At 46.4% G+C, this 22,901-nt stretch overlaps 1 protein-coding gene across 3 annotated transcripts in view; it reads left to right on the top strand.

Annotated features, from left to right (window-relative positions):
• LOC127558660 (NADPH--cytochrome P450 reductase) overlaps window positions 1-22,901 on the top strand; it is an 81,960-nt gene that overhangs the window by 54,237 nt on the left and 4,822 nt on the right. For 2 of the 3 annotated variants that reach the window (XM_051991890.1, XM_051991888.1), the window contains exons 3-8: window positions 9,943-9,991; window positions 10,547-10,675; window positions 16,356-16,505; window positions 17,568-17,692; window positions 18,321-18,410; window positions 21,052-21,150. In XM_051991890.1, the coding sequence (XP_051847850.1) occupies window positions 9,943-9,991; window positions 10,547-10,675; window positions 16,356-16,505; window positions 17,568-17,692; window positions 18,321-18,410; window positions 21,052-21,150 (642 nt within the window). Of the gene's footprint in view, window positions 1-1,825; window positions 1,888-9,942; window positions 9,992-10,546; window positions 10,676-16,355; window positions 16,506-17,567; window positions 17,693-18,320; window positions 18,411-21,051; window positions 21,151-22,901 lie in introns of those variants that run through there. The other variant, XM_051991889.1, reaches the window with a different exon arrangement.

The raw sequence follows: 22,901 nt of genomic DNA, 5'->3' as shown, positions 1-22,901 counted from the left end.
TGTCTGTGAGATACAGCTGCTGTTCCCTTTTGAGAGAGGCTTTCGGATTCATGTGTACAGCCAGATTATGTTTAAAGCTTTTAACTCTTGCCTGGCAATCGAGTCAGAGTCGGAAGATTGAGATTCTACATTCACATTCAGCTGTCCAGCCTCCTGATTGAGGGGTTGTTGTTATGGAGCTATAAAGTGAGGCTAATAACGTCTAACCTTTCTGAAGGCAGCGAGCAAAACCAGATAAATCTTTGGAGATATCTCCTGTCCCTAAGATGGGAGATTCCTTTGCTCGGGGTGCAAGATCTGGAGGACAGAGTACATTTGAGAGGTTCCTTGGAATCTCTTCTTTAAAATGGGTTGATTTTTTGTGACTCCTTTGGCATATTGCACCAAACTCCTTATCTGCTATCCATGAACATCTGAGGAAGGACTTGGGAATTGAGGAAGCTTGTTCCTCTTCAGTTCCAGGGCTTTTTGAGAAGTAGACACTCCTCATCTGGGTTGGGAAGGGAAGGCAAAGTCCAGGGGGAAGAAATCTGTTTCCCGGCACTGAAACTGGGAGGTTGTTAGCAGCTTTTAGCAACTTTCTTCATTGTTGAAAGCTTGAAAAAGCAGGTCAGAAACCAGGACTTGTGGTTGAACTTTATCCAAGTGCCTCATTAAGATTTTGTGGCCTCCTTTTAGTCAGCTGTACCCATAATAGCATCTGCTTAGATGTTGGACAAAACTGAACTTTTTAAAAAATGTTAAGCCAGGGAGGATTCCAATCCCAACTCAGAAATTCTAATTGGAAACTTTTGTGTTTGCTCGTCAAGCATTTGGGATATGGGGTTCATTGCAAACTGCTGGCTTAGTGTGGGGTCACTTGGGGCACTGACTGCAGATTCAGGTAGCCTCGAGTGTGACAGAGCTTTTCTGGAGGGCTGAATCAGCTGTCCCATGGCAACGCATCATTGAGGAGAGCTCTTGGGACCCTGCTTGGCAGGGGCAGGGTGGGGTGGGGAGGGGGGGGTTCGTGCTTTTTTTTTTCAGAGCTCAACTGTTGTTTGGTAGGCCTGAGGAGGGGTTTGTGACTTTTGCTCCTAAGATTGATGATCCTGGAAGGGGCTCTAGCTCTACCTCTGGGCTTGCCCTCAGCACTCTGCCTCTTCCCTCCCTCCTATCCTCCCACCCAAATTTCATCAGTTCCTTCCTCTGGCCTTTTGTGTTGGGGAAGATTGGGATTGGCCTAATTTAATATGATTCCAAGGAGCCCCAGTGACTGCGATCAATACAGGCTTTCTTCATGAAGGGCAGCAGTGCCATAGCAACATGGGGAGAGAACTGCCTTTTTAGTGTTTGCAAAGCTTCATTCAGCCTACATGGTTTTCTTTAAAAAAAAAAAAATTGGGGGGGGGCAGTGTCAATGATATAAACTGTTGCCAAGGCGACCTGAATAGGGGAGGAAAATACTTCTTTTCTCTTGTTCCATACAGCTGAAAGAAAGGGAGGGATTGGGGTTGGGGGGGTGGGGAGGGATATGTGCAAATTGCTGGGAATCATGGGAGATTTCATTCTTGACTTCTGAGTCCTTTCTGCTGGAGCTGCCAGATGTTTCCATGTTCTGAGGCTTGTAGGGATCCGTGTCAGAGCTCTGAGTACTTCCGAGACTTCTGAGAGGATTGCTCTTGGGACTCATGACAGAACTCATGATGGAACTTGCCAGCCAGTCTCCTTCTAGAATCAGCAGCAAGTATGGAGAGGTCAGGAGACAAAGTTGAAGTTTCTGACCACTCCTTCTTGGGCCCTTTTCACGAGCTGTGGCATCCCTTTTCCTTTGGCGTGCTGGAGCGGTGTGCTTGCAGACATGGGATGTGCGTACTCTGTTCCGCAGGAGGATTCTAGCCTGGGAAGGTCAGTTCCACATCCCCCTATTCCTGACAGTCTTTAGTTAAACCCAGACTTGGAAGGCCCTTCAAATATGTTGCTAAACTTCCTCCTTGATTGGAAGCAATTGCCCACAGACTCGCAGACCAGGCTGTGTTTAGGGAACCAAAGTGATGCGTCTGGGAGTTTTTAGAGCCTCTACTTTGAGAAACAGGCAGAGTGAGAGACATGAAAAAGCAACATGGCCAGGCTGGGATGAGGATTGCCCTGGGCTCTCGTCCTGTGTAGTGACTTGTCAAGGGGCTCCGTAGGAGCTTTGCTCTAGAATACAGAGATGGGTATCAGCTAAGGCAGACTTGGAAGGGCAGGAAAGGAATGGAGTGGCCCTGGGGCCTGTTACATTCCTTTGTTTTTGGCAGACCCCATTCTTAACCCCATCACTATAAGGCTCTTTCTCTTCCCTTCCTTCCTTCCTTCCTTCTTCCTTCCGTCTTTCCTTTCTTCTTCCTCCTCCTTCCTTCCTTCCTTTTCTTTCCTCATTCCTTCCTTCCTTCTTCCTCCCCCTTCCTTCCTTCCTTCTTTCTTTCTTCCTTCCTTCTTCCTTCCTTCTTTCTTTCTTTCTTTCTTTCTTTCTTTCTTTTCTTTCTTTCTTCCTTCCTTCCTTCCTTCCTTCTTTCTTTCTTTCTTTCTTCTTTCTTTCTTTCTTTCTTTCTTTCTTTCTCTCTCTCTCTCTCTCTCTCTCTCTCTCTCTCTCTCTCTCTCTCTCTCTCCTCTTTCTCTCTCTTTCAAAAAATGAAAGAAATGACCTAAGTGGTCTCTAGGGGCCTTTCCAATACTCTCTGTATCTGGAGTCCAATTCTTCATCTGGTGGTTGGAGGGCTTCTGCTCTTGGCACTTTATTCTGGAGCCTGGAATGCCTACTTTGAGAAGATGTGGCAAGAAGCAATATAATGGCATTTCCTGTTTTGAGCTCTCCTCTGAGTCCTGATTACCCAGTGAGCAGCTGCAGACAGTGATATGACTCCCAGCTAAGAGACGGTGCTGGTCGCCTGGTGTTCTGACTTTCCTGCTGGTCTCAGTCACTTTGTCTGATGCTTTCTTCTGCCTCCGTTTATTGCCCACATCCATTCAGTGTAGGACAACAGCTGAGTTTGGTGGTAGAATGTTGTCCTTGGAATCGGGGAGATCTGGATTCAAATCCTGCCTCTAACAATTGTGATCAGGAAAAATGACTTCATTCTCAGTTAGTTTCTTCACCCACAGATAGGAATGATACTTATACTTCTGACCTCAAGTTGTTCTTATGAAGCTCAAAGTAGATGGTTTGTATAAAGTGCTTTAGAACTTTAAATTTGTCAGTAAAAGTCAGTTTCTTATAGGGGGCAGTAAAATGTGGTAGAGACAGCCCTAGCCTAACTGGGAGATACTAGTTGTCTCTGTCCCTATGTGACCTTGAATAAAATAATGTTAATAGCTTGTTTAGAAAATCTCTTTAAGGTTTTACAGAACACTTATTGTCTGGTGGAGAGGCTTAGACTGATCCTGATCCTGCCTATTTGATCTTGAACTGATTGTTTGATCCCCTCTGCAATATGAGATCAAACCAGATGGTTTCTGTTGTCTCCTTCAACTAAAGATCTATATATGATCTTAAAAAAATATATTTTGAACGTTGGAATTGAAAATATATCAGAACTGGGAGGAATCTTAAAATGGATCTCATCCATTTTCCCCATTTCACAGATGAAGAAACCGAGACACTGACAAGATTACAAGACTTGTCCCTTATCACCAAGGTAGTGAATATCTGAAGTATATTGCTTCCTGGTTCCAAGTCTAAGCTTCGTCCATTGGCAGAGTAGAAAACTGAGCCCAGATTTCCTGATTCTCACCTGATTATTCTTCCCTTTACATCCTTCCTGCTCCTTGGTTTCTTTTATGTATATGTCCCCTCTTCTTCAGCCAGACTGACATGTCAGACACGTGTAGGCCCGGGCTGTGTCTTACCCTGTGTGTGTGCCTACAAAGGCCTTGAGTGCCACAGATGCCCAGTCACTGTTGGCAGCTACAATGATGTTCTGGAGGCTGAAATGGTATTGGTGGTGGCCTGTTGCAACAGAAATAGCCTTGGCTTCAGAGCCCCATAACTTGGATCCAAATTTTGCCCCTAAAGTGTAAAACTCACATTTAACTGTAGGCAAGTTTATATATAAAACTCAGCTTTCCTAAGCTTCTTTCTCCTTGTCTGTAAGATAAGTCGGACCAGGTAGCCACCAAGTTCCTTTTCAGCTCTAGATAATTCAATTTTCATAAATTTCCTGCTTTTCTTTATGGTTTCTTCTTGTATTAGAATGTGACCTCCTTCAGAGCAGGGACCTTCTTGTCAACTGTGTGCCTGGCATATAGTAAGCATTTAATAAATGCTTTATCTATCTATGACTCCAAGAAATAGAACTTTAAATTTCTTTTGGAAATGAAAGAAATTGTTTTTGCTTCCTAATGAGAGACAGAACCAGTGAGTGTTAGTATTCATTTTTTTAACTCAATTTAAGCTGCTTCTCTGAAGCTTCCCTTTAAGAAAAACAATTCTGGTCTCTTTAATTAGCCTTTTGCTCAAGGTACAGTAGAAGGAGCTCTGCATCCAGTTAACTCAGACAAGCCACTTAGCCTCCATGGCCTCAGTTTCCTCATCTGTAAAGTTAAAGGAACTGAGCTTTGTGTCTTCTAATGACTCTTCTTATCTGTGATCTTACCTAGAATCCTTTCAGAAAGCAATGAGTAGGGTTGGGGCAGTATAACTCCTCCATTTCCCTTTCTCATCACCCTTATGCCCACTGTAGTCCTAGCCACTTAGAAATAGTAATACCCAGGAAGTCCCATTTTAACTGCGAGGTACCATCCTCTTCCTCAGCCACATGGTTATCAAAATAAAACTAAGAAAACTATTCTCTGGAGGGATCTCTGATATAAATATATGTAAATGAGTGAAGGAGGTGTTTAGGTAGTTGGACATGACTGGTTGGTACAATTTCAGAGAAAACCCTTTTGAGTCCAAGCACCAGGATTGGCTGGATGTGAGTTGTAACACCCAGAGGACCTGCATTTTTGTCTTATTCTAAACGTGGTGTAAGTACCAATGAGAACGTTCATGTAGACAAACAAGAATAAAAAGGGATTGGGCAGGAAACTGTAAACTTATTGACATCCCAAAGAAATATAAAATTTTTAACAAGATGGGAACAGGGAATTGTCTTATTCCTCTGTTCCTTCTGAACTTTTTTTTTCTGCATATTCTTCTGGATCTAACAATGAGAGACAACGTGCTGTCTATCGTGACTATGAGCTGGTCTTGAGCTCAGGAGACCTGGATCCTAGATATCTCCTCTCTGGGTGATCTTGGGCAATCACTGAACTGCTCAGTGCTCTTGAGCCACTTTCTCTAAGACCGTGTCACAGACAAAGTGTCTATCTTCATTGGTGGGGAAGCTGCTCACCAGCAGGGGTGTGGAATCACGGGTTCTTATAATTACAACAAAGACAAGAACCAACAATATCATCATCATTATACACGTCTGAGATATTCAGATTAATTTTATGAGATAGCCTACGGAAAGTCTTTGAGAGAGTATAGACAAGAATCCCACTAGATGAAGAAGAATGGCCAGGCTCTTTTCTGCTCGGGAGGGCAGTCACCACAATAAGGCTATCTCGGACCCCAAAAGAATGATGTGCTCATCCTTGGAGCTGAAGTGTGTAGAGCAGACCCTTCTGAGCTCAGCCCTAAAGATGGACCTGGGGCTGCTCGGAGCTCTGTGGGGTAGAAGAACTCGGGGGAACTGCTTGCCAGGATTCTCCCTGTGTGTTTTTATAGGAATGATGAGTCACATTTATAAGCTCCATTTACTAGGATTCCCTCCCTGAAGGAATCTTTTGCTTAAAGTACTTTGTTCTCTTTCCTTGAAGTTGTTTTAAGTGGACAGGCCTTTGCTGTGCGGGATGTCACCTGTGCTCGATGGGGGTAAACCCAGAAATTAGGCCTATTGGAGTGCAGGGAACTTGCTTCACCTTGACTACTGTAAGATGAGCTACTTGTTTAAAGTTGGGATGAGGGATGAGCAAGACAGGGGACTGTCTCATGTAATACTCGGGGAATTTTCAAGGGTCCCTTTTTCATATTATTCTTTATAAGTACATCTGTTTCTAATGCCGGAGAATTCTGCCCTTGATGGCAGGTAGAGCACTGATTTTGTGTTGGGTTAGGTTACCAGGAAGTCTTTGGTGAGTAATAATCACAAGAGCTACCATTTCATATCCTCCCTCAATACATAAAACCTGAGGCTGGAGAAGAGCTGAGGAACTGGAAGACCCAGGGGCTGGGAACGTATCAAGGTAGAAAAGGTGCTTGGTAGCAGTACAACTTCCATAGTCTTGCCCTGAGTGGAGGTTAAAGGTGAATGGGGGAGGGGGGGGAGGGTAGGGAAGACTCGGTGGCCATTCGGTGCCTCTCTTAACCCTGGCCCAAGTGTGGCCCGGAACCTCTCTCAGCTTCATTTTCTTCAGCTTCAGACGTCATCAGCTTAATGTCCAGTTGATCCTAGTCACGCCTTATGCTCTGTCTTCTTGTGCCTACTACATAGGAGGTACTTAAAAAGTGCTTGTTGACTTGAATTTGAAAGGACCCTTTTAATATAATCATGCTGTGATAAAAAGGCAGTTTCCATACACATAAATCAATGCAATTCCTTTTTCTTCCATATGTGTGTGTGTGTGTGTATGTGTATGTGTGTATAAACTGCCTGAGGACAGGGGCCATTTTCATTCGTTATTGAATTAAATTTAAAATCATTGAGATCCAGACACTGCTGGCAGATGACTAAGGCCACCATTGTCTGGTGCCATGAAGGGGAGAAATAAGAAAATGCCTAATGGAGAAATGCCTAAGGTCATTTCAGCCATTCAGAATGGAAGCCGACTGCATAAACCAAGGTTGTAGTCATGGGAATTGAAAGAAAGAGGTGACTGGAAATAGGATATTTTGAAGGAAAAATTCACAGGTTTTTGGAGTCTGACCAGATGGTTATAAAGAGGTGAGGAAAAGGGAAAATCAAAGCTGGCCTTCAAGCTTTCAAGCCTGGATATCCAGGGAAATTGTACCTTTCACAGAAATGGTGGCATCAGAAAGGATGTCAGTTTGTGATGACATTGGCAAGATCCCAAGCTAGTACAGAAATGAGCATATAGGAAAAAATGGAGAGCGGTCCCAATTCCCCCTGCCATCTCCAGTGATGAGAGAAAAGTAGCCACTGGGACCTTGCATCATGCTTCCACAGATCTGCAGCATGTGATGCCCTGGATACGATCCAGTTGAGCAAAGTTTAGTGAGTAAGTGTTTCCTCACTGGGTAATGTCATCTCTTTTCCTCTCTGGGGTTTTTGTAAAGTTACTTAAATCTAAAAACCTTAAAATAGCATTGATAGCTGCTAATCTTATTGAAAAAAATGTAGGCATTTCACTTTGGAGACTTGGATTCTAATTGTGTACCTATAATTATCCCCTTATGAATGAAGTCAGAGTTTCTAGACTGGCATCCATGTTCTCTTGGGGACTGTATCCTACTTTTTTCATGTTTATAAGATGTATTTGAAAAATGTGAGATTAGGACCCGTCAGTTTGGAAACTTTTGTCTTTCTCTTTCTGACTTCCTTCCCTGGGAGCTCCAGTGGAGAATGTGAAATTGGAGAGTTTAAGGAATAACTAGTTTTTATTCTTTCTCTTTAAGCGGAGAAACTAATTTATTTTAGGTCACTAATTAACATTCAGGCCTTTGTTTATGAAAATGATGCTGCCGATTGACTCAGAGCACACCAGTAGTGTTTTGTTTTCCCCTCTAGCTTTGAAAATGGATTTGGGCTGAGCTGGCTGCCATTTTGCCCCCGATTTGCCTTATGAAACACACTTCTTTTGGTCAGGGTTAAGGTTTCTGTGACTGGAAACAGAGAGGAGCTTAACTGTCCCTTTCAAAGACCAAATCTGTAGTCTTAGCTTCTTATTCACCTTCCCATTAATGAAACCTAGATCCCAAAGTTTAAGGACTGTTGGCTTCAGAGGACTGAAGATTATAGAGGTTGGAAGGTTGACCTTCACTGCCTTCAAATGTCTCTACTGCATCATCTCTTCCCTGCTCTCTTAATTATAGGAAATCAACATTTTAACCTTCTTAATTTGGACCCTTTTAATTTGGAAATTATGATGACCCAGCAAAGAATCACTTTGTGAGTGGACCAGCGTAGGACTTTGCAGCGTTGGTGTCTGAGGATGAGGTATTCCACGTGAATACTCACAAAGTGATGATCGCAAGATATCAGTGGCTTCCCCAAGAACAAATTATGCCAAATGAACCTTCTATAAGAAGAGGAGGATTAAAACTAACAACAACAATAATTACAATTACAAAGCACTTATGCTCTGTACTAAGTGCTTTACAAATATATATACTCTTTAAACATTAGTTCATGAAAAAAAGACTCTGAAGACTGAGCCTCCAACTGAGCCTATTGGACTCAAGTAAACTGTGTGCAGTTCACAAATCCAGAAAGAAGAGCACTTCTGTTAGTTTATTAGTGAACTGGTCAGATGAGTTAGGAGGAATACCTTCTGTCCCCACTTTTCAAAATGGAGTGTAATTTGGAATGTGTTGAGAGTAGGATGGTGGGGTGGTGCCTTGAAAGTTTGTCTCATTAAGGGAATGATGGAAAGACTTGGGCAGCAAGGGAATCAGAGGAACTTACACCTGAAGAAAAGAGAAATTAGGTGAAGATGTGACTTCTCTCTTAGAGCATCTGTCATGTTACAGAAGTGCTCATCATTTTCTGAATGGCCTCAGGAAGCAAAAGTAGGACCAGGTTGGGGAAGTTCTAGGGATCAGCAGAAGAAATATCTTTTTTACGGGAAAGCTTGAGAAAAATGGAACTGGGTTGGGTTGCTTTGTGAGATAATGAGCCCTTGATCTTTGGGAAGGGTTAAGCTAGAAAACTATGTATAATATGATAGACAACTCTAGCTTTGGGTGGGAGATTGGGTTAGAGAACCAGGCCCATTCAGATTCTTCGATTCTGTGGTACTATGAAAAAAGTAACTCTTGTGTTCATTAAACTTCATATTTACCTTTTTTTTTTCAGTAGGATCTAGTGAACATAATTTAATATCTTCCTGATGCCCTTGAGTCATGGTTATGAACAGGAGTTTGTACCTTGCCTTCTTTTCCCTCTTCCTAAAAGTGTTGGGTTTTACTTGGGCTTTTGCATCACTTTTGGTTTTTGGGCTTTTCATGGAATCTTAAAGGGACTAAACCCATCTTTCTCTCAGATCTTTGTCATTGAATTGAATTATAGGAAAAACAGGCTGAAACAGGATGGGTGGCTGGACCCAGCCTTGGATGTCTGATGACTCCCCTCTCTAGTAAGAATAAAGGCACCTACTTTACTCTTGGACATCTTTTGTTAGCTCCCTTTGGGAGTGAGGAAGCTCTTCTTTACATTGACTCTACGTGCTACTTCAACAATTTGCCCTTCAATCTACTCACTGGAACCAAGCAGAACCAGCCTCTTCTATCTTCTTCCACACGATAGCCCTGATGCCCTGGTTGAATCACCTCTTCTTCAATCTGATTCCTTAAATTGATCCTTGAATGGCTTGGTCTTCCCACCATCCTGGCCACCAGCCTGAATGGGGGCCAGGTTGTCGATCTCCTTCATTAAATGTGACGTTCAGTTGTGAACATGGAGGTCCAGATGTAGTTCGGTCAGAGAAATGGGCAATGGACTAGCATGTTCTTCCTTCTGGATACTCTGAGAGTCCCATTAGATTGTGGACTCCTTGAGGGCAGACATTGTCTCTTGCCTTTGTATCTCTAGTCCACAATGGCTGGCACATAGTAAGTGCTTAATAAATGTTCAGCGATTAACTGATTGAATACTCTATCTCTCTCAATGCTAACCAGTAGGAAAGGACAGCAAATACAAGGATGAACTGAGTATTTGGTAATTCATACTATACTTATTGTTAAAATTTGTCTTTTTTCAGAGCTTCAACTGTCAAAGAAAGTAGCTTTGTGGAGAAGATGAAGAAAACGGTAAGATTTCTTTCTTTTGTTTCTCGATTTTTAATTTAGACCTTCTTGGGTATTTGCTATTCTAGGAGAAAGCTCGAGGAAGGTTGAGTGTGGTCTCTGTTAGGGGCTGTCTTCAGCAGATAGGGAGGGAAGGGAGCAGAAGAATGAAGCCTGAAACACAGGCTTGCTGACATTTTGCTTCCCAGTGGCTCTCATTCTCAGTTTGGAGCTCGTGTTGTGTCTTTTGGCCTTCTCCATTTTATTTAGCCGACTTCCTCTTGTCTGAGTCTCCACATAATTGTTAAACTCATTTAGGTGGGAGATTTTGTTGTTGTTGGAGACTTTTTGATAGGTTCTTTGCTCCCATACTTGACTACTTTTGTGTGGCTTAATTCTCTCACACAAGAGAACTTCATTTCATTGGTGATTTGGGGGAGAACACGAGGAAAGAAGGGAAAGAGGATGTTCCTCAATGTCTGAACTGTCCTCCATTATTCTTTGCTTAATCCCCAGTTAATGGTCAGGGATTGTCCCCTTGGCTTTCTGTCTAATACGTGTTCGTGTGCCTTCCCAAAGGGTAGGAACATCGTTGTGTTTTATGGCTCCCAGACGGGCACAGCTGAAGAATTTGCTAACCGCCTCTCCAAAGACGCCCACCGTTACGGAATGCGGGGCATGGCTGCGGACCCCGAGGAGTATGACTTGGTAAGCTGAGCGACAGCCTCGCCTTCAAGGGCGTCTTTAACCCATGACCGGATTCTTTGGAAAACGAACAGGGGGGCCTTGCATGCTAAGGTCTCGGGAGAACAGCCGTGGGCCTTAGTGAGCTCCAGAGGGTGAGACTAAGAAACAGAAGGGTGGGTTTTTTTTTTTTTTTTTCCTTTTTAGCATACAACCTTTCTCATTCATGAGAACATTAAGGACAAATCCCCTTAGTGCTCAAAGGACCAGAGTTGCACTGGAAGGCCAAGGAAGCATCCTTGTCACTCCTTGGTGCCTGGGCTTTGGCACTCTCCGTGCTGAAAGGGCCCAGGAATTGAGCAGAGTAGCATTTTGCCCAGTGGCTACAATGGAGGAAACCAAGGAGAGCCATCAACTCTGGTCTGCGTGGTCTCCGTGAAGGTTCCCAGTAAGGTTGGGGGAGGAGGGCTGAGACAAGCCTAAGTTTGTACAGGAGGAGGTAGAGGACAGAGAGCTGGAAGGCCCCAAACCCGTCCTTGGCCTGTGAGAGTCACAGCTGAGTCTGAGCCCTGGTCTCTCCCCTCCAAATCCCACGCATGCTCTTTGCCCTCAGTCCTGCAGTCTCTGGATGGGGAAGCTGCCTATAGGAGGAGGTCTGCCAGGCAGCTTTTATTCTGTTTTCCACATATGGAGAGCAGAAGATTGTAAAGAAATCTGAGTCTCTTTTTGTAGTTTATTTTTCTTTAGTGTATGATCAATTCAATCTGTAAATTTCAAAACTGTCTACTTTACAATTGTGATTCCTTCTGTTTTCTCTTTTTTGGGAGAGTGGGGATGGAGGAGGGAGGGGGTAACAGCCTGGGCCCCCATTGTGGGGGAAGGGAAGCTCTTTAACAAATATGCATGACTCCCCAACATCACCCCATTGGCCATGCCCCAAATGTATTTGTTATTCTGTACCTGGAGTCCATATCCTTTCTGCCTAGAAGTTGGAAGCATTCTTCAAAATCAATTTTGGAATAGTGATTAGGATTGATCGGAGTTCTGAAATTGTTCTTTTTTTTTATCTTTTTTTTTTTCAACTACATGTAGAAATTTTAACATTCTTATAAAAAATTTTTAAAAATTAAAAAATTCCCAATATCCCCTTCCTTTCCCTTCCAGCTCAATGAGAAGACAAATAATTTGATATTGGTTATTCATGTGCAGTCAGGTAAAATGTATTTCCATGTTAGTCATATTGTGAAAGAAAACACAGACCCCCCAAAAAAAAAAATATTTTTTTTAAGTTTGTTTTCATCTGTATTCAAATTCTAGTTTGGAAATCTTTCAAAGCTTTTGTCTTGAATTTACTGTTATTTATAAATTGTTTTCTTGCTTCTGCTCAATGCACACAGGTCTTGCCAATTTTCACTGAAACCCCCCTTTCATCACTTCTTATGGCATAATAGAATTATGTCACATTCATTTGCCATAACTTCTTCAGATTTCTGAATATTATGAGTCTAAGACTCTCGCTGTCAAATGAAACTTCCAGACACATTCCTGATCATATGACTTCCCTTGGCCAGAAACCTGAAGAGGCTCCCACCGGCTCCCAGAGGCAGATCTAACTTCCTTAGCTTTGTGCTCCTGGCCTAGCCCACTCTTGTGGCTTTAGCTGCCGTGACTACCAAGCACCAATACATTGTCCTAGCAGAGTGGTTTCCTTACTGCTGCTCAATTCCTCGAAGGTAGAGGCTCTCTTAAGCCATTTTTATTGCCAGCTTAGGGCTAGGCACACAGTAGGTGCTGAATAAATACCAAAAGTAAGGGAGGAAGAAAGGAAAGATGAGAGGAAAGAAGTAAAGAAGAGAGGAAGGAAGTGAGGGAGATAGAAAGGAAGAAAGAATGGAAGGGAGGAAGGAAGAAAAGATGGAAGTGAGGAAGGAAGGGAAGGAGGTAGGAAGGGAGGAAGGAAGAAAAGATCAAGTGGGGAAGAAAGAAAGGGAAAGAGGAAGGGAAGAAGGAAGGAAATGTCCTTTTTAATATCAGTTCCAGTATATACTAGACATCAGCAATATTTTTTCCTTACCAAAGGAGGACTGCTCCTGTCTTCTTTCTCTGAGAATATATTTTCATTTTCCCACAGCTCTTGGCAATGGAGTAAGATGACCTTATCCCTATTCAATTTAAAATTATTAGGTTTGGCTCATAATTGTAGCCTGTTGAGAGCTTTTAAAATCCTTATTCTGTCGGCCAGTGTTTCATTTTATAATACCAGTTTTATATTATCCATAAATTTCATTAACTTATGCCTTTTATGTTTCCACATACTCTCCTTTCTGCTCTTTATTTTTCTCCTGGGGAGGTGTGGTTACTGACCATTTTTTGGATATCATTGTTTAATTGGTTCAAAGTCTGTGTAACTGTTCACTGCCTGCCTTTTGATCCTGTCCATAACATAAACAACTTTGTTAGATTTTTCTGAAATCAAACCAAGTAGGATCTGTGGAATTTTTTTGATTTATATTCTAGTAATCCTTTCAGAAACGGAAATGAGGTAGATCTAATATGACTTGTTCTTATGGGAACCACAGTGATCACTGCTCTGCTTTCTAAATGCTCACAAAAGCCCATTTTTGTTCCTAGTCCTTTTTTGCTAACCTCAGTTCATAATACTCTCTAGAATATTCTTATCTATTCTTAAGAGAACCACGGCACTCTTCAAAAACAAAAAATCCCGTTATCTTTCATATGTGTCTTCTTTAAAATCTGGGTTTCCCCAAGACTTCAAAGAAAAAGGTAAAGAAGTCATGTTGTATTTAACATGTATTGGTCAATCTGCCATCTCAGGGAGGGGAAGGGGGGAAGAAGGGAAAAAATTGGTACAAAATTGTGGTTTGGCAATTGTCGATGCTGTAAAATTACCCATGCATATAACTTGTAAATAAAAAGCTATAATTAAAAAAAAATTAATAAACTATTGCATTCAGAACCAAAAAAAAAAAAAGAAGAAGAAGAAGAAGTCATGGGTGTTCAACCACATCCAACTCTTCATGATCTGTTCATGGAGTTTTCTTGGCAAAGATACTGGAGTGGTTTGCCATTTCCTTTTTGAGTGGATTAGGTTTGCCATTTCCTTCTTGAGTGGATTAAGGCGATCAGGAGTTAAGTGACTTACTGAGGCTCACATGATTATTAAGTGTCTGAGGCTGGACTTAAAGTGTGAACCTTTGTGACTTCAGGCCCAGTGCTCTATCTGCTGAGCCACCTAGCTGACCCCTATGTACCCAGACATTTATTTTTTCTAGTGGCAAAGAATTGGCAACTGAAGGGACGCTTCTCCATTCGTTGGCGAATCGCTGAACAAGTTGTAGCAAATGTTTGTGATGGAATCCTATTGTGCTATAAGAAATGGCAAAGGGGGATGGTTTCAGAAAAATCCGGGAAGACCTATATGAGGAAGAGTAAATTGAGCAGAACCAAGAGACTAGTTTAATAGTAACAGCGATATTGTAACAGGATCAACCGTGAAACTTAAGTTTTAGCCGCTGATTAAACAACGAGCCACAATAATTGCAAAGAACTCCTTGTGAAAAATGCTGTCCCCCTCCAGAGAATGGGTGGATTCTGAGTGCAAATGGAAGCAGATGGTTTTTATTTCTTTTTCTTGCCCCTCCCCCACACTTTTTTTTGGGGGGCAACATGGCTAACATGGAAATGTTCTACATGACTTCATATGTATGAAGATTGCATTTTTTTGTCTTCTCGATGGGTGGAGGAGGTGGAACTAAAAAGAATAATTAAAAAAAAAAGTCAAATCAGATCAAAACCGTGTTTCTGAAAGTGCTCTCCTTGTAGCCACATCAAATTTTTTGGGCACCTTCCACTTTCTTCTTTATTTTTATTTATCTATCAATTGATCTATCTGGCTATTTATTTATTTTTTATTTTTGCTGGGGCATTTGGAGTTAAGTGACTTGCCCAGGGTCACACAGCTAGGAAATGTTAAATGTGTGAGGCCAGATTTGAACTCAGGTCCTCCTGACTTCAGGGCTGATAGAGGACCAGCTATCCTCACCTAGCTATCCCTACTCCTTCCCCCTCCTCCCCTCCTTTCCCAAGGCTCTTGAGAAGCTTTGTTTTTTGTTTTTTTTAATTTCAGATCATGGGATCTTGTTGTTGTTGTTTTAATAGTATTTTATTTTTCCAAATGCATATGCAAAGATAATTTTCAACATTCACCTTTGCAAAGCCTTGTGTTCCAAATTTTTCTCCCTCTTCTCCCCCTCTCCAAGACAACAAACAGTCTGAATGAGGTTTAAGTTGTGCAGTTCTCATAAAAAAATTTTGTTCTATTTGTTGAACAATTTTTCTGAAAACTATTAAATTAATTTTCCTAAGTCTAGGCTTCTACTGAGACTGTGCCCGGTGTGTTCTCCTTTAAGTGTCATGAGCTCTAAAGAGAAGGGCACCACAGTCTGGGTGGGGTTCCTTTGGCTTCCTCAGCCTTCTGAAAGAGCAAAGTCCCTTAGCCAGGTAGAGGGCCTATGAGGGTAAGAGAACTCCCAGGGAAAGAAGTTCCCTTCACCAGTGCAGCTTGGCACCCTCTCAGAATTTCTGCTTATAGGGAGCTGGGGCTCTGAGGGAGCCAATGACTTCCCAGGATGGGTGTTCATGACTCTGGCTGTCCTCTGAGCAAGGCAAGTCAGAAAGTTTATCAGGTGCTTTGCTTTTAGTAAAGAGCAAGAAAAGCATCTTATGTCCCTGAAAGTGCTCTGAGTCATGGCTGTAGCTTCTAGGTGGTTGTCATCGCTGTCACACCAGCCACCTGCCTCTAGCCTCTTGAGCTCCAGAGCTTCCTCTGGGCTGACCAGTTTCTGCTGAAAACAGGAGCTTTTCCTCTTTCCTGCGACCTCCTCATGTTTTCTGCTGTGCTTGCTCCTTGCCCTTTATAGATTTCCATAGCAGAGGGCCTGTCTCTGATCTGCAGGCTTTAGTTCCTTTTCCCAGAAGTTTTCCAGGCCCCCATCCAGGCTCGGGGATCCACGCCCGCAGGAGCCTATCAGCCTCTTTCCCTTAGGCTCCCCACATCACTGGATTTAGTGCCAGTATATACATACATATACATACACATATATATCATTCTTCTGCTAACCTACGAAGTCACAAGTGTCATTTCTGCCTCTTTCATCATAGTTTCCTCTGCATTTCTAGGCCCCTCTCCCCTGGGTCTCACGCATCCATCGCTCTCCTCAGGGGCCCATTGGATCATTGTACCTGCAGTTTTCTCCCTCCATTTTGAGTCAGACCCGCTTGTCTCTGGACAGCATATTCCCAGACCTTGTTCAGAATCCCTGCTCTCAGAACCTCGCTTGGGTATTCTCAGCGCTGACCAGGTTGAAAGTCAGTCTTTTGGATTTTGAGCCAGACATTAGGAGGAACCAGGTCTGCTGAGCTCACTGTGCTGATAACCTGCATTCAAAATGGGCTTTCTTGTGTGAATGAAAAAACTGGCTGGGGGAGGAGTTCCGGGAGAGGGCTCAGCGTCGTCCGAGTGAGGGTCTGGCCTTCTGAGGAGACTGCTTTGAGGGGCGTCACTCATTTGGATGTAGACGTTGCGGTTCGCACTACATGTCTCTTTCATCTCTCAGTCGACAGGGGGGTGGACCGGGCGAGAGCTGTGCTTTCCTCCTGGCCCTGACTCTTCTTCCTTTTTTAGGCGGATTTGAGCAGTCTTCCAGAAATAGAGAACTCCCTGGCCGTGTTCTGCATGGCCACCTATGGCGAGGGAGACCCCACAGACAATGCTCAGGACTTCTATGACTGGCTGCAAGAGACAGATGTGGATCTCTCTGGAGTCAAATTTGCGGTGAGTTGTCCATCCCTTCATTCCCATGATTCCCCAAGGGCTTTTGGGCTGGCTCTGAGGGCCCTTGGCTCTGTGTGCCAGGCGTAGGTTACTGGGCCTTGTTGTTCCACCACAGCTGGTCTGGGATGCCAGAGTCCTTCATTGTTTGGAAGGTAATTGCTCCTCATTCCCTTGTCCTTGGTGTTGGCAGAAAGGGCTTTCCCAGAGTCTGTAGCTAGGCCAGCGCCTGGAAGGGAGCTGAGTGGTACCTTCTCTGCTTCCTCCTGGGGGGGGTCACCTACCATAGGTGAGAGGGACATCCTAGAGGCCGGGGGGAGGGGGAGGAAGAAAAGGCCAATGAGAAGTTGGTTTACAGCAGGCTCTTGATCTTGGGGAGCTTCAGCAGGCACCTGGAGCAGCCTCTCCTGCAGCTCCCTTGGATTGTATTTTAGAACATGGTCCATTTTGAATTGAAGGCAAAAAGAAGCCTCTCAGGTCATGGGGGGAGCAAGTCAAAGTTGTGCAAGGTTTCACTCCAGCTGGTACAGACCCCTAGTGTTGGTGTCTTGGGGAGGGAGGACCCGGGAATCCTATCGGCTCACAGATTCTGAGGTCCTGAGAGAAGAGGGGTTCCCTGGGTCATGAGACCTGCAGGAGGAGGAGCACTGCTAGGGGGCTGGGCTTCAAGCCGAAGGAAGCCTACTCTTCAGTTACTGTGGAAACAGTTGGAGGGCAAACAGAATGGGAGCCTCCTTTTCTCTGTTCTGATCCAGGGGCTCCTGGGAAGCAAAGGGTGTGTCACGGTCCTGCCTTCAACTCTGAATTGCTAGTCAAGTTGGGTAGGACCAAAAGTGATCTCCATGGTGATTCATTTCCTCCTCACTAAGTTTCACACTGACCTGATGGCCTGGTCTTATCAGTTCAGATATATTAGGTAATAGCCAAGAAGCTAATCATGGAGGTTCAGATTGGAAAGGGCCTGAGCTCTACTAGTTGAAGTCCATCCTTAGCCCCCATCCATCTTTTCCCACAAAACCAAGATGGCGGCAGGATGAAGTATTATTGCTCCTTTTCTTTCTGCAGGTGTTCGGTCTTGGGAACAAGACCTATGAACACTTCAACGCGATGGGGAAATATGTGGACAACAGACTGGAGCAGCTGGGGGCTCAGCGGATATTTGAACTCGGCCTGGGAGACGATGATGGGAAGTGAGTGAGCCCCGGGAAGGCCTCTGGTCTGGGCCTGGCCGAGTGAGGGTGGGCCGCTAGCTCCGCTGCTGGCCTCATACTTCAGGGTCTCTTGTCTGCTTCAGGGTGGTCTCCTCCTCCTAAGGGCTTCCCCTTCTCCCTCTCCCTTCTCCTTGGCCTCCCGAGAGCCAGAGAGTCTAACGGGAGAGTTCAGTGGAGGCCTGACCACAGCCACCGGCCGCCTCTTTTATCTGAGCAGACCGAGAACTGAGAAGTAACCCCCACCCTGGGCAGCGCTCTTTGGGCCGCCGAGACGAAAGCCCTCCATGTTTTTGTCTCCTTTGGTTTTTGGTGTCACTGCCTCGGATTATTTTGTTGTTCTGTTAAAAAAACGAAAGTAAATGTGGCTTCCTACAGCCCTCTGACCTGCTGTCCTTAGTTTGGTGTCTTTGTGGAACAGAGCCTGGCAGCCCCCAGGCCCCTCTCCTTCTCTCGCCCCCTCCCTCCCCCTTCCTCTCATACTCTCTCCTTTCTTCCTTTTCTCTCCATTCCTTCCCACTTCCCTCCTCCCTCCCTTGTCTTTCTCCTCTCTTTCCTTGGCAGTGACCTTTTTCTCTTCTCTATGGCTTATTCTTTGGCTTTTCCACAGCTTGGAGGAAGACTTTATCACCTGGAGAGAGCAGTTCTGGCCGGCCGTTTGTGAACATTTTGGAGTGGAAGCTACTGGTGAGGAGTCCAGGTAGGTGTGGGCACAAGATGGCAGGGCCTGGGGAGTAGCCACAGGATGGGACGGCAGGATGGGACGGCAAGAGGGGCCGGGACAATTGGGACAGCAAGGTAGCCCAGGGCAGCCCCTGGGAAGTGGGTTCTCCTTTCATCTTTTGTGGCACAGTGCCAGGCCCCGGCTGCAGGGGCCATTGGTCAGCACCGAGACTGCCTGGCTCTGCTTTGGGATTCTCTGGGCTCCGTGGTTCTGCTCAGTCCGCTATCTGGCAGGAAAGACTCTGATGGGATGAGACTGGGACCTAGAGAAGGCCTGAGAGTGCCTGGGGAGACACGTTTTTGTTCCCTCCCACACTGGTCTGTAATCTTTTTTTAAATTGTTTTTATTATTATAGCTTTTTATTTACAATGGCCTATATTCTCAAACTATCCCCAGCCTGAACAGTTCAAAGCCCTTAAAGAAAACCAGATCCTTTTCTCGGGCCACTTGTCCTTGAGCAGGTCATCCCCGGGGCAGGAGCAGATCGCTCCTGGGAAACCCTAGAATGAAAGGGCTTCATGGAATCTAGCCCAGTCCCTGCTTCTCCAGGGCAGGAGAATCTGCCCTCCCATTGCCAAGCGGTCCTGCCTGCCTCTGCCACGTCCCGGTGCTTCGCTGCCCCTCGCTGACACTGGGCTCCCCCCTTTCTGATCGCCCTCTGCTGGGACGTTCTGGCGTTAGTTCTCCAGATGGAGCTCCCAGAACCAAATACCGCACTCCAGAAGGGCTCTGGCCAGTGCAGAGTACAGAGCCCTGTCAGCTTCTAGACAAGAGGGTCCCATGAGCCTATGATGGATCCCACCACAGCCTGATCCCACAGTCTCATGATCCCACCATCGCCTGATCCCATAATCCCACGGTCCCGCTGAACCCTGGTCCTCCTCACATTGAGTAAGGATGCCGTCATAAGACCCAAGAGGGCGTAATGGCCTTTGACCTTGTTTTGACATGAACCACATACAGGAAAGCCAGAGTTTTGCCTCCAACCTTTGTTTATGCTGTGAAATTTTTTTTTTTTTTTGGCCGAGGCAGTTGGGGTTAAGCAACTGGCCCAGGGTCACACAGCCAGGAAGTGTTAAGTGTCAGAGGCTAGATTTGCACTCAGGTCCCCCTGACTTTATGGCCGGCGCTCTATCCACTGTGCCACCCAGCTGCCCGGATTTTTTTTTCAGCTCTGTGTACAGGATGTCCGGGCTGACCCTGTTAAACCTCTTTAGTTTGGGGCCACTCTTCCTAGCTTCTGCAGGTTCTGGGGGTTTTTTAAACGTCGTGTGGTTGTGTCTCCTGAGCTGTGAATGCGCATTTCATCATTAGTGACAATATGGCTGGCCCAGGGCCCCCCACCATGTTAGCTGAATCCGTCAGTCCCCGGACCGGCAGTTCCCCGTCTATCTCCCCCTTGCAGGCAGCCGGGCTCTCTTGAGGTCCATGAGGACAAAACTGTTTTGAAATCCAGGTAGAGTGAGAGACTGTGTTGAAATCTAAGTAGGCCGTGACTAAGGCCTGGCCTCGAATGACCCTCTGAAGCAATTACTCGCACATGGAAGTTTTGGAGAGCCCCTGAGCAGAGAGCCTGGGACGGGGGAGGAGGCCCTCCGGGCTGCTGCCCCTGCCCTTTCCCTGGGAGGGCCAGGCAGTGAAGGGGGAATGTCTGATCCTGGCGGGGCTCCTCCCCCAGGCAGCGCTGCTCCCGCCAGCTCCTCCTGTAGAATAGCCTCGGGTTTGGAGGCCGTTTCCAGACTTCGTCTGCTGCCCTTCTCTCTCTCACACACCCCCCGGCAGCAGCCCTCAGTTGGGAAGATCTCGGTTCCAATGTCGGCCTTGCCGTTGATCGCCGGAGATCTGGGCCACGCCACTTGGTGTGGGCTTTCCCCAGATAAAGCTCCAAGCTCTCCTGGCTCCAGACCCTGCGAGCCCCTTGCCTCCCTCCTGTCTTCCATCACACGGTTCTTCTCCTGCCTTCTCCCTCCCCCGGCCCCTTCCAAGGGAGCCTGCCTGGTAACAAGGGGAAAGGCGGCTCAGGGGGCCGGTGCCCTCGGGGCTCCGGTCCTCTCTTCCCCACAGTTAGTGCTGACCCTGCTTTTGAGAGTGAGGAGCAGGAGGTCACAGCGGGCCCAGCTTTCTGCAGCTCCTCAGACACTACTGCGGAGACTGTCCTGTGGGAGCCGAACTTTGGGGCGGGGCTGCTTGTGCTTCAGAGCGGGTTTTTGTATCGTCTCTGTATCATTCTCCATCGCCTGCAGTTGTTCTGAGAACGGTTCGTGCCCATTGACCACTTACCTACTGGGGAGCTGGCCTTGGCCTTAAATATGTGGGGTAACGGCCCCCATATCTTGAATGTCACACTTTTTTCCCCTTTTCTTTCACATCAAGCCTAGTCTTATTTTTAAAGGAAGCCGCCTTAGTCCGCAAGTCCTCGGCCCTCAGCCTCTCCTCGCATTTGGTTTTTGCCCGTGGGAAGTCCTCTTTAGCATCACATGTGCTTTCTTCTCGAGTAGACCCCAAAGCCTCGGCGGGCCCGCCCAGCCCCCGGCTTCTCTCACCTGAACACCGGCTCTGCCGGGCTCGTGCAGGGTCGCGAGCCCCAGCTCACCGACTCTGCAATCCTGCCTTTCAGCATTCGTCAGTACGAGCTGGTGGTTCACACCGATGAAAACATGAACAAAGTGTACACCGGGGAAATGGGCCGCCTGAAGAGCTATGAGAACCAGAAGCCGTAAGTCGGGGGCAGGGTGGCGGCGGCCTGGGAGCGGGGGGACGGGGCTGCCCCTAAAGGTCTGCCCGGCCTGGGTTGGGCAGAGCTGGGGCCGGACGTGCGCGCCTGTGTGGGCGCTCGTGTGTGCTCGTGTACGAACACATCCCAGAAGCCGCCAGACTAAGGCAGCCCGAGTGGTCGAGCCAAGATAACCTGTATTTACATTGAAACCCTTTCGGCTCCTGCCTTTGGAAATGATCACATCTGTACCCGCGGGTCTTTCTGTGAAAGAACCCCAAGCCCACTCTGTCCCAGAGTCACGTTCGTTCCTCCTTCTCGGGGAGGCAGTAGGGACCGGGAGGAGGGATGCTCATCAGCCAGATGGAGAGTGAGAAAGACTTAAGTAAGAATCCGCTGGTCAACGTGAAGGGTCTGGTTCAGGGCTTCTGACCATGGGCCTGTGGCCCAGTGCAACAGTAAGTCACGTGTCCCGTGGTCTTTGTTTGTTTCTTTCCGGGGTTCAAGGTCCCACTGATTGCAGTTTCTGTGTGTGAGATCAGGGCAGCCCCGTGTACCTGGAGTTCTGTCCCTAAAGAGTTTGACCAGGTCCAGCAAATGAGAGCAGGGGCAAAGATCTGGGAGTTGGATTCCTAATCACAGTCTAATCAAAGCACTAATCTGCTAAAAATGTTCCCGGTTCTTGGACTCCGCGTCCGGGCCGAATTACCGGCACGGCTGGCACGTCACGCTCCCCTCCCCTCTGCGGGGGCAGCTGGCCTGGGATGAACTTTGGAGCCTACAAAGGGAGGGCAGCTGGGTTCAGAGCGCAGGCCACAGCCGTGACTACAAGGCCTGCCCCCTGACCTCTCAGGTGCCCAGCCCCTCCTGCGGGACTGCTGACTGAGCCCTTTTGCTGCTGCCTCCACCTAGTCATTACCCAATGGGACAGAAGAGCACACAGTTTGATAACGAAAGGGATATTGCAGTTCAGTCACCAGTGTTTTGGTTATTCTTACTTGGGCTTTGAAAAAGCCTTTCTATGGAGTAGATTTTCCCCCCAAGCTAGAAGGAAAACTTGTAGGAGGTTCACTCTTTTGGGGGATAGGGACTCCCCTCCAAACGGAGCTTCATAGAGAGGAAGTGGAGTGGATTCAGAGAGAGAGAAGGAAGGAGGGGAATTTATTCAGTCTTGGATACATGAGACCCTAAGCTAAAGCCTGGGAAATAGGATCTCACTGACTCCTCACAACAATTCTGGCAGGTAGGTGCTATAACAATAGCACCCATTTTGCAGATGAGAAAAGTAAGGCAAATGATTTGATCCTGTGCCATACAACTCTTAAGTGTCTGAGGTCGGATTTGAACTCGATTTTCCAGTGTCCGGCCCGGCACTCTGTGCATTCCCCCACTTTGCTTCCACAAGAGGGGAGACTTGGCCCCATAGCAAGGGAATTGTTTTTTGAGGGCCTGTGGCTGCCCACCCTCTCCCCATTCTCCCCAAAGCAGAGGGAAAAGGTCAGGGCCTTGGGTTCGGATTCTGACAGGTGCCGCCCCCGGGTGCCTATGACTAAGAAAGCTTCTTCTCTGAGGACCTTCATTTGTTCCCCCTCCCACTGAGGTGGTTGTAAGAAACATGCCTTAAACTGAGGGGGCAACGTAAGCATGAGCTGTCACTGCGCTTGTCCAGCGCGCCCTGCCTGGGAGGGAGGGGGGGAGCCGGCCTGGCACTGATCGGCCATTCCGAGAGGCCTCCTGGCGTTCTCAATCGGCTC

The sequence above is a fragment of the Antechinus flavipes genome, chromosome 4 (assembly GCF_016432865.1).
Source record: "Antechinus flavipes isolate AdamAnt ecotype Samford, QLD, Australia chromosome 4, AdamAnt_v2, whole genome shotgun sequence".
Classification (NCBI taxonomy): Eukaryota; Metazoa; Chordata; class Mammalia; order Dasyuromorphia; family Dasyuridae; genus Antechinus; species Antechinus flavipes.
This window is presented reverse-complemented; position numbering and strand designations above follow the sequence as displayed.